The 14,360-nt window shown below is 35.1% G+C and overlaps 2 protein-coding genes across 2 annotated transcripts in view; one reads left to right on the top strand and one right to left on the bottom strand.

Annotated features, from left to right (window-relative positions):
• Nucleotides 1-14,360, bottom strand: part of FAM227B (family with sequence similarity 227 member B) — a 208,202-nt gene that overhangs the window by 57,168 nt on the left and 136,674 nt on the right. The gene's annotated exons all lie outside the window — the stretch shown is intronic.
• Nucleotides 12,793-14,360, top strand: part of FGF7 (fibroblast growth factor 7) — a 64,999-nt gene continuing 63,431 nt past the window's right edge. Inside the window, exons 1-2 of the mRNA XM_006756022.2 lie at nt 12,793-13,053; nt 13,645-14,190. Of these exons, the coding sequence (XP_006756085.1) occupies nt 13,905-14,190 (286 nt within the window). The 5' untranslated portion in view covers nt 12,793-13,053; nt 13,645-13,904. The remainder of the gene's footprint in view (nt 13,054-13,644; nt 14,191-14,360) is intronic.

The raw sequence follows: 14,360 nt of genomic DNA, 5'->3' as shown, positions 1-14,360 counted from the left end.
GAAGGGAGAGGGAGAGAGAGATAGAAACATCAATGATGAGATAGAATCATCAATCAGCTTCCTCCTGCATGGCCCCCACTGGGGATTGAGCCCGCAACTCGGGCATGTGCCCTTGACCAGAATCGAACCCAGGACCCTTCAGTCCACAGGCTGACGCTCTATTCACTGAGCCAGACCAGCTAGTGCTAAATCACAACCTTTTGGTGTATGGGACAACGCTCCACCTCACTGAATCACCCAGCTAGTAAAAAGTCATCTATTTTACTTTCTAATTAGATTGCTTTCTAATTACTCTTTTTTTCAATCTACTTTGGAAGTTATGAATTCCATTTCTATTCTTCTAGGGGTTAATCTAAAATATTTAGCTAATTTTTATCAACATCTAGAATATATTAATATATCTATTCCCCCCCCAAAAATAAAGTAATAATCTCAACAAACTTATTTTTTATCTACCTAAACTTCTCCTTCCCAACACCTTCAATGTTGTAATAATTTGGGATTTTAATTCAAGATTGTTTTAAAATTTTTTAAGATTGAGACTTAACTATATATTTAACCAGTTTTTTGGTCTCCATTGTTCACTACCATTAGCACTAATTTATGTGTGTATCTGTGCATGTAATTATTTATTTATGAGGCATAATTTACATAATCTAACTTTTTATTCTTTTTGGTGCACAGTTCTATGAATTCTGACAAAAGCATATGGTGGTGTAACCACCCCACAATCAATATATAGAACAGCTTTATTACCCAAATAATCCTTTGTGCCCTCTGTAGTTAGCACTTGCCCCAGACCCCGGTAACCACAGATTTGTTTACTGTACCTATAGTTTTGTCTTTTCTGTGTATGTAGCCTTTTGGGTATGGCTTCTTTCACTTAGCATAATGATTAGAGATTCACACATATGTTCTACATATCAGTAATTGGGTCTTGTTTTCGTTGAGTAGTATTTCATCATTGATTTTTTTCTATCCCATATTTCCTCTTAGAAAATTTTTGTTTTGCTGCCATAATTCTTTTTTCAAAGGGTCTATAGCCAATTGACCTTTGAAGTTCTTGTTTGTGTGAAGATACTTTTATTTAAACTTGTGAGTGAATGATAGTTTGGTACATATTTTGGGTTAATACAATTTTGCTCAGACCTTTGTCGATATTTTGGCATTTTCTTCTAGCACCAAGTGCTCCCTAATGAGATATCTGATGACAGTCTCATTCTAGTCCCTTTATAAGCAATTTGTAAAACTTTAATTTTTAAACTTTCAGAATTTTCTTTTAATTGTTTGAGTTTACTAGTAGAGGTTTCACCAAGATGTGGGTCTTTACTCGTTCTACTTGGCCCTTGGTGGGTCAGTTCAATCTTAAGGCTTGGATTTTTATTCAACTTGTTAAGTGTTCTTTGCTCTCTCTCTTTCCGTCATATTCTCTTCTGGAACTCCTTTTGCAATGAAGAATGAACTATCTGAATTAATCTTCTATAGCATTTAACATTTTTCTATATTCTGTCTCTGTATTTTTGTTCCACTTTTGAGTGCTGTGATATTCCAAATCATTAATTTGTCCTTTAGCCATGTTCAGTCTATTACCTAACCATTCTGCTAAGTTATTTACTCAGGCAACATATTTTTTATTTCTAAGAACTATTTGAATTCCTTTTTTCTGCACCATTTCCTGTGATTGTGGTTTTTTACAATGCAATGTAATTTCAAATAGGCTCCCTGGGGTAGCTCTCATTTTTTTAAAAAACGGGGGTGGGTTATTATCATGGCATTTAGCACCACAAATCAGAGTCTGACTCATAGTAGGTATTCAGTGGTATTTGTTGACTGAGTATAAAAATTCTAGTTAGACTTTGAAATAAACGTTTTGCATTTGCTGGATTATCTTTTTCTCATGGGTCAAATTTCTGGTGACTTCACCTTGATCCTGCTCATGTTTTCTTCAAATGTTTGTCATTTTTGGTTCATATATATGAATTCAGGATTAGTGTTACTATTATAGGTAACTGAAATGAATTTCTTCTGGAGCTGGGGAGGTGTTTTTTTCTCAGTAAGTTTCTCTCCAGAATTGGAGGGCTTTCTGGTATATTTTCTGCCTGTGAACCAGCTCTATCAACCTGCGTACTTCATTCTAAGGCGCTGCATACTGAGAAGTGCGGGAGGTTAGGGACACCCTCATTATGAAAAAATATCCATTACTGAAGACAATAGTGATTAAGAGCTCAGGCTCCATATTAACGGTTCCAATTTATTACAAACTTTATTACACCTTGGAAAAGTTACTTAAGCTCTTTTATGCCTTCTTTCTTCATCTAGAAAGTGAGGATAAAAGAATAGCTACCTGGTAATTGCTAGCTCTTACTAAGTTTTTAATGAAATGATGTATATTACATACATATAAAATTTAGAATAGTTTAAATTGTCATTATAATTTTCCTCTTGCACAGGACCATCGCCCCTGTAATTTTTCTGCAGGATCTGCTGGGGAGGTCTGAAATTATCTCAAGTTTTGTTCTACTTCTCCTTCTGTTCTGGCAAATCATTCCTAAAACTAGTTTCATCATTTGCAAAATGAGGATACAATAGTACCAAGTTAATTAGAATATGTCATAATTTTACAAAACACTTAGAAAATTGCCTAGCATGTACTGCTATGTAAGTATTTGATAAATTAGTCTCTTTCTGTTTTTTATTATATTCATCTATGCCTTTTCTGCTTATGAGGCTCATCCAGGCTCTAAACATTACTTTGCTCTTGGTTTCTTTTAACCTTCCCTGCCCGTAGGAGGTTCCCACTCAGTCTCACCTACAGCGCTGCCACTATAATTGGCTAATCATCTTCTTCATTGAAAGCTCAATTCAGAGCCTTTAAATCACCCTATTTATTTTTGGCATCCAGTCTCCAGCCATTTAGCCTTCTTCAAAGAAAATACACTAGAGTATGCATTATTGAGCCCCTCCTCTGAGGCACTTACCAGCAGGAGTTCTCTTATTTTATTCTTACAACAACCTATAAGGTAGATAGGTATCATTAACTTTTTTTTTTTTACATATGACAGACTCAAAGTTGTGAAGTAACCTTCTTACACACAATTATTAAGGTTAAAAGTCATTCAAATCCAGGTTTGTCTGACTGCAAATATACCATCTGAATGCTGAAAACTCTTCCCAGGCCCATTGTTCCATATTATATCTAAACACTATATCCTCTCCTACAGTACACAGCTTTTGTAAGGAGTTGTCAGGAAAGGAATCTCTTAATATGTATTTGTTGTTTTTTAGTGGCTCCAATTTTTTTTGTCTTTGTTTTTCAGTACATAGGTTTTGCTAGCTTCTTAATGTCCTAACACTTTGCAGATGTCATTTCATGTGTGAACTCTGAACAATGAATTGCTAATGAGAATAGTGAATCATTTTCTACTTTTAGTTTCCAAGATTTCTCTTTCTGAAAACATAGGTTTCCAAATATCAATTTCCTTTAACTGATTACTCAGACATAAACTTAATCTAAAAAAAAAAGCCTGCCAAGTTAGACTACACGAGTAGCTCCTTTAAAATCCTATATAATAAAAGCCTAAAATGCTAAGTGTCTGGTCGGTCATTCAACCAATGAAAGTGTAATATGCTAATAATATGCAAAGGCTGCTCAACCACTCACTATCATGTGCACTGACCACCAGGGGGCAGACGCTCCAACCGGTAGGTTAGCTTGTTGCTGGGGTCGGTGGATTGGGACTGAATGAGATAGGCTGGACATGCCCTGGAGCCCTCCCACAGTCCCTCCCCGGCTGGTCAACTTCCCACGTCCCTCTCTGGCCCCGATTGTGCATTGGCCGGGTTCCCCTGCCTGGCCTGCGTCCTCTTGCAATCCAGGACCCCTCAGGGGATGTTGGAGAGCTGGTTTCGGCCCGATCCCACAGGCCAGGCCAAGGGGCCCCACTGGTGCACAAATTCGTGCAGCAGGCCTTATTGAATAAGCCCTTGCTGGTTTGGCTCAGTGGATAGAGCCTCAGCCTGCAGACTGAGGGCCCCAGGGTTGATTCTAGTCAAGGGCACATGCCTGGGTTGCAGGGTTGATCCCCCGTGGGGGGTGAGCAGGAGGCAGCCGATCAATGATTCTCTCTCATCATTGATGTTTCTATCTCCCTCTCCCTCTCATTTTTGCTCTGAAATCAATAAAAATATATTTTTTAAAAAATTATTGAATAAAAGTTTAAAATTACTAGAGGTTGCATCAGTTATTGAGAATTGTTTGTCTTCTATAATATGAAGTTATTCTCAGAGGAATACTGATTAGAATAGAAACCAGATGTGTTTTTTAAGACTAGACTGAAAAAAAGATAAACAAGTAGAAAATTAATATAAATATGACCTAAGGCAGTTTCTAGAAACTTGAAGCATGGGCATGACAGAAAAAGCATGTGTGCATGTGCATATGTGTGTGAATGTATGTGGTGGGAGGGGCTTAAAAACAAAGTAGAGGAGAAAAGGGGATGCAGGGTCAATAGAATAAGGTAAGAACATTTTCAGAATTCAAGACCAAACAAAACCAGTTCCTAAATATTTGTAAGTATTTGGTGTCACCACGGAATTAGCATAATTTAATTTTACCTGTAAACCAAGAAAGTAAGGAACAGGGACAAGATGGTTTCTCAGTACTTATTAGATGGGCAACATTGTTAAAAGAAAAAAATCCCCTTTTAAATGCAAAATATGACATGTTCTGGGTGTGGTAAAATAATCCAGAAATTTTTTATTTTTCATCCCTTTTCTTCCACATAATTTGAGGGACAAAAAGAACAATAATGTATTTAATGATGTTTTTGAGTTTCCTTCTTGGTTTTATATATTTGATTATATTAGAAATGAAAGTATATTTCCTACCACAATATATCAACATCCTGAGTGGAATCAAATGGAATGGAAGGCATAAAGAAGGCACTCAAGGGGAGGGAGGAGTACATCATAAATAATTCAATTACCATTTTGAAATTAGTATTTAATCACTCTTTTAGTTACTAAGAATTAGAATTACTCTCTTTACTTTTATTTATCCAAGGCAAAAATAATAAAATGAATTTTTAAAATAAACTTGCCTGTTTTAAAACATGGTAAAACTTCATTTATTTGAAGTCCCTTTTTACCATTGACAATTGAATTTGGATTGAAATTTATCTTTTGCTTTACAGATATTTTCAAGATAGTACAAATTAATAGAATAAATCGGTTGTCATGAGAGATTTAAAAACAGTTAAGAGAGAAAACAATTTCAAACATCTTTCAGTACTTTCACATCCACATTTGCAGAGTAGCTGATAAGCTAGTTCCATATTTTTCTTATTGATTCAATTAAGCCAGGGACAGTTTGATTTATTACACATATAGCACGACATTAATAAACAGTATTTCTTTTAAAATGGACTATAATTTAGGATTTTTACTAATTCAGCAACTTTCTAAACTGGCGATACAATACTTCTATCTTCCAAGCCACTTAGGCTAGGAAATAAAAACCTACTCATGTGCAGCCAAATCATTCTATTAGAAAGAAATCAGTCTTGTTTTATTGTTCTCTTGGCCACCATCAAAGACCGATATGATTGTCTTTTTTCCTTCCAAATAAACCAATTTTTCTTGGCATTAGATAAACAAAATTTTAGTTTTTTGACATTCTTTTTGTTGTATGATCTACTATGGTATCTTATGCTGATAGGAACGACTCTACTACAATATTCCTCTATTAGCATATTTCCCTAAGGAAATATAAAATATAGAAATCACTTTAAGTAAAATAACCAGAAAGCATACTAAGTATTGATTTCTTTGTAAAAATGTTTATATTGTTATTTAAGAGACTTTTCAGTGTCACAAGAGTGACTGTAAAGTATTCATTCACCTATATTTTGACAACTTTGCAACCCATTTATGGCTAAAGGATCGTGAAAGATGTTGGAGCCAGGGGTTTCTATATTAGAAAAAGAAGGCTAGAGTTTTATTCAGGGAATGTTACTGAGCAGAAAAATAATATGATTACAGTTGTGCTTTAGGAAGATTAACCTGATAGCAGCATATAAAATGGACTGGAGTTTAAAGAGAGGAGCTGCAGATGAGGAGATGGATTAGGAATAGAGTTGACATGAGAGATAACAGTTGACTTAGAATGTGAAGGGAAAACTTATAGGAAGAAACAGGTATGGGAAAAGTTGTGGTGGTAGAAGTGATGATTTTTGAAATCAATTAGAGAATTAAGGAAGATTCACTATGACTGAATTAAAATTAAACATCACTGAGGAAAAATATGAGTAATATTTTAGTTTGAAGAAAAGCCTATGGAGAAGTGTGACTGTCTTTTCTCTTACCTATGAATGATTTTGTTAGCCACTGGTTTTACAGAAATCTATATTTTACCGGACCTGGCTTTTTGTGGGTGTATCTTTATACTAAAGATGTAGGACCCCATAACTTTCTTCTCCATCTTTACTATCATAACTATCCTTATTCTGCTTCCTCTCACTTTTGAAAAGTTTATCTGGTGCTGAAAAGCCATGGTTGTAAAGCTAATGAATTAAAAATTAAACCAATTTTGTTATTAACACATTGACACCCATGAAACATTAAAAAAATTTGTTGTGCTAGTTTTATCCCTCGTTTGCTGCTTTGCTATGTAGACAATGAATGTGGAACCAAAGAATGACAATTTAAAGCATAGAATATAATAACCTTAATTACACAGGGTCTCTGTTGTTTTTCATAATATTCTCCTAGGGTAGAACCAAACTCTCTCCACTCCCATTAGAACACTTTTTAACTGTTATAGAGTGCTACTAGGCTGTCAAAACCAGTTACTCACATGTAGCACTTAATCAAAGAGACTGATTCTTTGCTAAAGTTAAGCATTAATTTAAAGGAAATCAAGGCAATAAAGAATGAATTGTACATAACTTCAATATATAGTAATTTCCAAATTGAAAAAAATACACTGATGACATCTTGCTGCAGGTCTGAAGTTGCTCAGTAATTCACTAAGTTAATAATATAATTTGAAGAACTTTAATTTTACATTAGCATTTCAGAGAACTTTTTATAAATATAAAACTAAATGAAAGAAAATTTTAGAGACTCAGAGACACAAAGAGTCAATTACATTTGTAAACTGAGATATTTATATAGTTGAGTCACTGGCACACCACAATTTTGAGCATATGACTCAGACTTTGTATCTTATATACAGTTAGTTTTAAAATGTTAGGGCATAATGCCAATGGTAAGCACAAAGTTTATATAACTGAGGATTTATAGGGCCCACAGGCTTGCTCAATTACTTTTGGAATTTTACTTCAGAGTTTAAACTACTGTCTTTGACCAGGTCTATCAGATTTGGAGTAGACCCGCCTGTATTCCAACTTCCTATTCCACTTAGAATAAACCCAAACTCCTGTCCATGACCTTCAAAATTCTTGAAGATCTGGTCCCTGCCTGTTTTTTCAGTTGCCTTTATCTCTCACTGTTCTCCCCATTGCTCATGTACTTCATTCACATTGGTCTTCTTTCAGTTCTTGGAACACACCAAGCCATTCCTGATTTAAAGTAGGTGCCTCTACCCATTTATCTTTCTAACTCCTATCTCCTTGAACACCTTCTTTGAATGCTAATATCTCCCCTCCCCAACTCCCTACTCACATCACAGATCTATGCATTGTTAGGAATGCATACTCTGTAAGGATAGACATCACTTCCAGAATATTCACCATTGTACTTCCAAAAGTTGAGGATGACATATGGCACCAAGTAGTTATTTGATAAATACTTGTTTAGTGGATGAATCAAGGAAGTAAGTACTATTGGTTGTATGAAATGATCCAAAGTTGAGGCTAAATTCATGGAAAGGAATTGACAGAAAGGATGAAGATAAATTTGTAGTGTGAAGACAGCTGTGGGAATGTAGTGGAAATAAACCTTGGACCACGCTCTCAAATATATAAGAAATTACATATAAATTTATGTTTATACTAGTAAATCAACCTAGCTTCAACTTTGAGAATTTCACCCCCTTTCCCACCCCCAGTTGTGGAAAACTTAACCTCAATTATTCTTAGGTTTCCTTGTCCTACTTCAGGGTTCAAGGGTTTGATTTAGGGCCAAGGTAAGGGCCTCTGGTTGTTGAGCCATTTGTCTACTTTGGTTACTTCTGGGGGTGTTCTCTGACTCTGCTCACGCAGTTCCTCCAGATCTGGGCTCCCTGCTGCTTCCCTATTTCTTTTGAAACATGGGAGGGTTGTTTACGGGCCTATCTTTTTTGAGACATGAGGCAGTTGTTACTCTCTCAAGCTTTTCTGCTTTTCTGCTGTGTGCTGCAGCGTAACCAGAAACATCGGAGCTTGACTCCCCAAGTAGACTTTTTTCTCTAAGTTTCGTGGTCTATGGGCTCTACCTTCCCTGAGCTGCCTATCAAACGCACTTTTATACTTCCCTTCTTTTCAGAGGACTCAGCAAAACCCTTTGAAACAGATTTAGGCTTTACATAAACTAAGTCAAGGAGGAGATATGGCTTTTTTTCTCCCCCATTTTTCCTTTCCAAACACAAAGTTTGGCTATCTTTTTGAAAATATGAAGAACAGAATGAATAGGATAAGTGAGCACAATTTAATATTTCCTAAGCCTATTCTGCTAATAGAAATTAAATAAGTTTGTGCCACAGTAGAGTCGAGAAGTGCAATTCTGCTCATGTCACTCTTAACACACTACAGTGGCTTCCTACTGCTGTTAGGACACAAATGAAACTCCTTGACCTAGTCCATCACACACTGCCTTCCTCTCTGGCCTCATTATGCTCCACAGTCCCTCTCATTCTCTCTGCTAAAGCCACACCGGTGCTTCGTTGTTGAAAAAGACATGCTCACTTTCAACACATGATCTGTATATTGACAGGTACCTCATTTGGTTAACTCCAAGTCACCTATCAAATTGCAGCTCTCTGAGGGCATGAGCAGGGGGTAGGGGATAATGTGGGGATAAGGACACATATGTAATATCTTAATCAATAAAAAATATATTAAAAAAAACAAAACAAAAAACCCCAAATTGCAGCTCTCCTGGTATTATTGAAGGAAATGTTTCCCCACTGCCACCTATTGTAGACACTCACACCTTTCCTTTATAGTACTTGTGCATGATGGTCACTTTCTCTCATAAAATGAGAAATGCAAGGGAAAACTACAATAAAATAACATTTAATCTGTCAGATTAGTGCGATTGTAAAATGAATACAACTTCCTGGAGGGTAAATTGGCAATATTTGAATATCATTTGACCCAGAGAAATTCCAGAAATGGATCCCACGGATACATTGCAGAGTAAAAAATGACAGATTTATAACTTTTTTCTTTGCAGCATCTTTTTTTTTTTGGTAATAGAGAAAGACTGGAAAAATTAAATGTTCATCACTTGTAGACTAGTAAAACATACCATGATATATCCATTCAATGGAATACTATGCAGTTGTTAAAAAGTAAAGAAATTTCCTAAATACTGAGATGAGAAGATTTTCCATTTTACTTAGTAAAAAAAATGCAAAATGCAGAACATTGTATATGGTATGTTGCCTTTTGTATAAAAAGAGAAAAAGCAAAGTAATATATACATATACATGTATTTAATTTATCTGCATATGCATAGGAAACTCTAGAAAGATAATCAAGAAACTAATAAAAATGATTACCTACATTTTGGGGAAAGATTGTGCTGGAGTTCTTGTTCCAGCATCTAGAAGGGTTCAGCAATCTGGACAAGGGCTGTGTATAACTTAATAAAGAGTCCAGAGAGGAAACATAATTTTGAAAGGCATTTGGGGGGTCAGAGGAGCCTAGCTAAAGTAACTAAGATCTCCTCATCTCAGGACCCCTTGCTTTTTATTAACACAATCTGTCCTAAGGTGAGGTGGCGATATACACTTCGAAGGGTAGGGTTTTGTATACACAGTCCATTGTCAGAATGGAAGAATTTGCCTACAGCTGTTCAGGTGTTTGGCCAGTAGGAGGCAATAACATTGAGATGCCCTTAGCTGTGTGGCAGCAAGCAATCAATTTATGCATCCCTTTCAGGTTTTGGGAAATGCCATGAGCCATTCCCAGATGATTCAGCCCTTGCTGAGTCCCCAAGTTCCATCAACCTTTTGATGAAACTCTTGCAATTATGACATGCTGGATTTGGCTTCTGGCAGGATTGGAAGTAGGAGGATGAAGAATAGGATAGGATGTAAGAATAAAAGTAATGAAAATATTTAATGATGTGCTAGTGTATCAATTATATTATACATCACTATGCATGGGCATACATTTAAAATTCATTATTGAAATGCAAATTACTTAAACAAAAGAAATTTTCTATTATTTATCTCTCCATGAAATAGGGATATAACAAAGGTTGCTCAAGCAAAACTAGGTGGTTGGTGATTACTTTAACAACTGCCTATATTTTCATTACAGTCACTGAATTAGATTCTCGCACTCTTTTTATATGTCATACCCCTAAATCAAACTAGACAAATGTTAGGCACTGTCTCCTTTTGAAGAACCCTAGGTGATCATCTTTACTTCTTAAGGTTATTTTTATTTTTAATTTTTAAGCATATTTATTTTTAAAGTCAATTTTTAAGGATAGATGCAAGAATCCTTTATTTTACAAATTTATAGAAGTCTTTCCAATTAAAAACGGAGTTAACTCAATCTGGAAACAATAAAAGAGACATTACTTCAAAATATTTCTGTGTTTAGCCTATCACTATATATACATTAAAACAAGAGCAATAAATATTTGTCAACATTATTACTATTAAGAATTTTAAAAACATAGAGGGTTAACCCATCTATACATAACATATGTTACTCTTGGTTTCTGGAGAATCCCTCTTGAAGTATAAGAACAATAAGGACATAAATGAGGTTCTTTATTACAGACTTGGTGCTAGTGAAGCAGGTTGTGGGCCCATCTTGAATTAATTATTCTCCATTAAGGAAATTGATAATCAAATGATTTAAATATAGTTTCCTTGTTGAGATTAAATCCTTCATTAATATTACTGGAATTATATTTTCAAATCACAGAGTACAATGGCATCTAATGAACTTAAAGTGCATCGATCACAATCTCATACTTATTTTGCTTCCAAATTTATAATTAACCCTATATGGCAGATTTTCAGAAGGAACCAAGCACTCTTTACCAACATACTATCCATTTCTTTATTTAAGTCTTAAGTGTTTAATTAGAAAAATTTGACTTCTAATCTGTTGGTTTCTTAATTTAAAATCTGTAGGGTCAGTGTGGAACTGATTTAGAAGCTCTTGAATACCTTTACATGTCAACTGACAATAATTTTCATTTCTTTAGAGGTAATATCCAGGTCCTGGGAGTTCTAATCCTGTTCATTATTGTTGCCTATAAAACTAATGGGGGTATGATTCAGAACACAGTAGCATCACACTTTCTTCCCTTCTTCTCTTTCTTCTTTTAGAGAAATGCATGATAGGATATTTTTGCAGCAATCTAGCTTTCAACTATAAAAGGGCCTAAACTCCTCTGCCCTGATACACTTAATTTCAATATCTGGTGCTTCTACAGTAGGACCTGGGTACATTTAAACTATTCTATGCTCTTAATTCTGTTCCCTAAAAGCATATATACAAAGGGAAATCACATAATCCAATTAAAGGACTTAGTTTCCTTATCCTATTTGGTCTACATGCACCACCTGGTGGTAAAGTAGTACATTTCAAATGCAGTGTGTGTGTGTGTGTGTGTATGTCTTAAAATGGGAAAGAGAATTTTAATATACATTCCTAAATATTGATTTAGATTACCAATGCAATTATTCTGTGATAAATATCTAATAAAACACCAGAAAACAATTATATATATGCTAGAACAGGAAGTAAAGGGGAGAACACTTCATGCTAGAAAGTAAAATAGCTTTCTTATTTACATTAGCTATAACTCTTACAATTCCATCTATACATTAACATTTATTTATTGTGATAATAGTCTTATGAGGCAAGAGTCAAATACTGATAATCAATGTAAAACCATTTTCTTTATTTTTAATTTTTAAAAATCATAATTAAAAATTGTGTATCCTTTTCCTTATACAGTAGTTAAAGTTATAAGTCACAGCATTTTAAAACTATAAGGCGCCATATAATCACTTAAACTAATATTACAAATGTAGCAGCTGAGACTCAGGAATGTTAAGTGACTTGTCCAAGGTCATATTTGTAATTAGAGGCCCAGCTCAAATAAGAACCCAGGTCTTCTCATTTTCAGTCTAGAAATATAAGACATACAAATTATAGGCGTATACAATGGTGAAATATTTCTGTATGAAGGGATATATACCCTTGCCTCTGTAATATTGTACTTTAGGACACGAAGATGTGAGTAAATACGGATTAGTAGTTTTATTCTAACATTCTGAGTACCAGAGAGTAATAGAAATACATGCATCATAGAGCTATGGAAAAATTTTTCTAACTATTGAAAAGCCCCTTATATATGTTCAAAGGAATATTTTTCAATTTATATACTACTGCTATGTTGTAAAGATGGTACAAAAACTTCCCTTTTCCCTTCTAACTGCTTCAGACTTGGAGAGCTGTTTCTACTAAGGAGATACCCACTTGTAGATTTAAGCATAAACCATGTTCATAGCTCCCTCTCATGACCATTGAATGAATATTATACAAGTCTCCTTTATTCTCGCTGTTGTATTCAACTAACAGCTCACTGGTTAAGTTTTAATTGCTTCCAATGAGGTCAGCAAAGGTATTTATCGAAAAGCCCTGAATAAAAGGCTCCACACACATACACACAAGCATACACGCACTCACACACACAGAGAAAATCCTCTTGCCTGTTGATTTATGGAAACAATTATGATTCTGCTGGAGAATTTCTCAGCTGAGAAGTAGTTTGTAGCTACAGTAGAGAGGCTCAAGTTGCAGAAGGCAGACAACAGACATGGAATTCTTGTGTATCCAGCTGTTATCAACAGAACAAGTAAGTTACTGTTATTTGTCTTTAAAAATAATGCTGAATGCTTTCTAGTAGTTTATCTCTTTCTCTGGTTTTAGTACTGAGGAGAAAAGTAAAGTTACAAGATTTTCAAGCCATCTAATTATCTATAGTAATTTCACTGTAGAACTAACAGAATGAGAAGGTTGAAGCTCTCCAGAGCAATTCTGACATTTAACTTGAGAAGTGTGGGCAGTTCAGGAGAAAATAACTGATTAACCAAAATGTAAAAGCATATAACAAAGAAATCTAGGGAAAGCCTTTTTACTTTGTTAAGAGTACTCTTAGAACTGAATTTAAACCAATAGCTATAATAGCATGATGCTTCTTATCAAACAGAACTGGAATGATTGGTACAATCATATTTCGCTTTATCTCTACCAATGCATAACTTTTATAAATTTACATATAGAATGGTAAACATGTTGGCATCCTATGAAGGCTGTTTTAAATGTACCTCCACAGTATACGCTGCACTGTATGTTATAATACTATTTACCCACTGAGAGTTAGACATTCAATTTTTCATCTTCCTTTCTCCTCCTGTCCCTATTCTTAATCTCTCATTGCAAACAGAAATCAAGTAGCAAACAGCGTCACAGCAACTGAGCTTCCTACAACCTGTTTTTATAAGGATATACCCGCAGAGTAAAGGAGGAATCCTGTATTGTTATCAGGAACTAGGAGAAGGCTAACAAACTGGAAAGAGCAACTACTCTTTCTTAAATCAACCTACAGTTCACAGATAGGAAGAGGTCAATGACCTAGGAGCAATAATCAACTCAAGATTTAATTTTCATTATGTTATTCATGAACACCCGGAGCACTACACTATAATGCGCAAATGGATACTGACATGGATCCTGCCAACTTTGCTCTACAGTTCCTGCTTCCACATTATCTGTCTAGTGGGCACTATATCTTTAGCTTGCAATGACATGACTCCAGAGCAAATGGCTGCAAATGTGAACTGTTCCAGCCCTGAGCGACATACAAGAAGTTATGATTACATGGAAGGAGGGGATATAAGAGTGAGAAGACTCTTCTGTCGAACACAGTGGTATCTGAGAATTGATAAACGAGGCAAAGTCAAAGGCACCCAAGAGATGAAGAACAATTACAGTAAGTAATGTCTTTTATTTATAGCACTACTAATGAACCATAACAATCTTGGAAAAGCAAGTGACATGCTTTATGTTTCCTTTTACTTTTTGGAAAAAATTAAACCTCATCTTTTAATTTCTCTAAATTTGGATAGCTGGACTGTGTTCCTAAAAACCTACTGGAACAGG

Source organism: Myotis davidii, unplaced genomic scaffold (genome assembly GCF_000327345.1).
Source record: "Myotis davidii unplaced genomic scaffold, ASM32734v1 scaffold132, whole genome shotgun sequence".
Classification (NCBI taxonomy): Eukaryota; Metazoa; Chordata; class Mammalia; order Chiroptera; family Vespertilionidae; genus Myotis; species Myotis davidii.
This window is presented reverse-complemented; position numbering and strand designations above follow the sequence as displayed.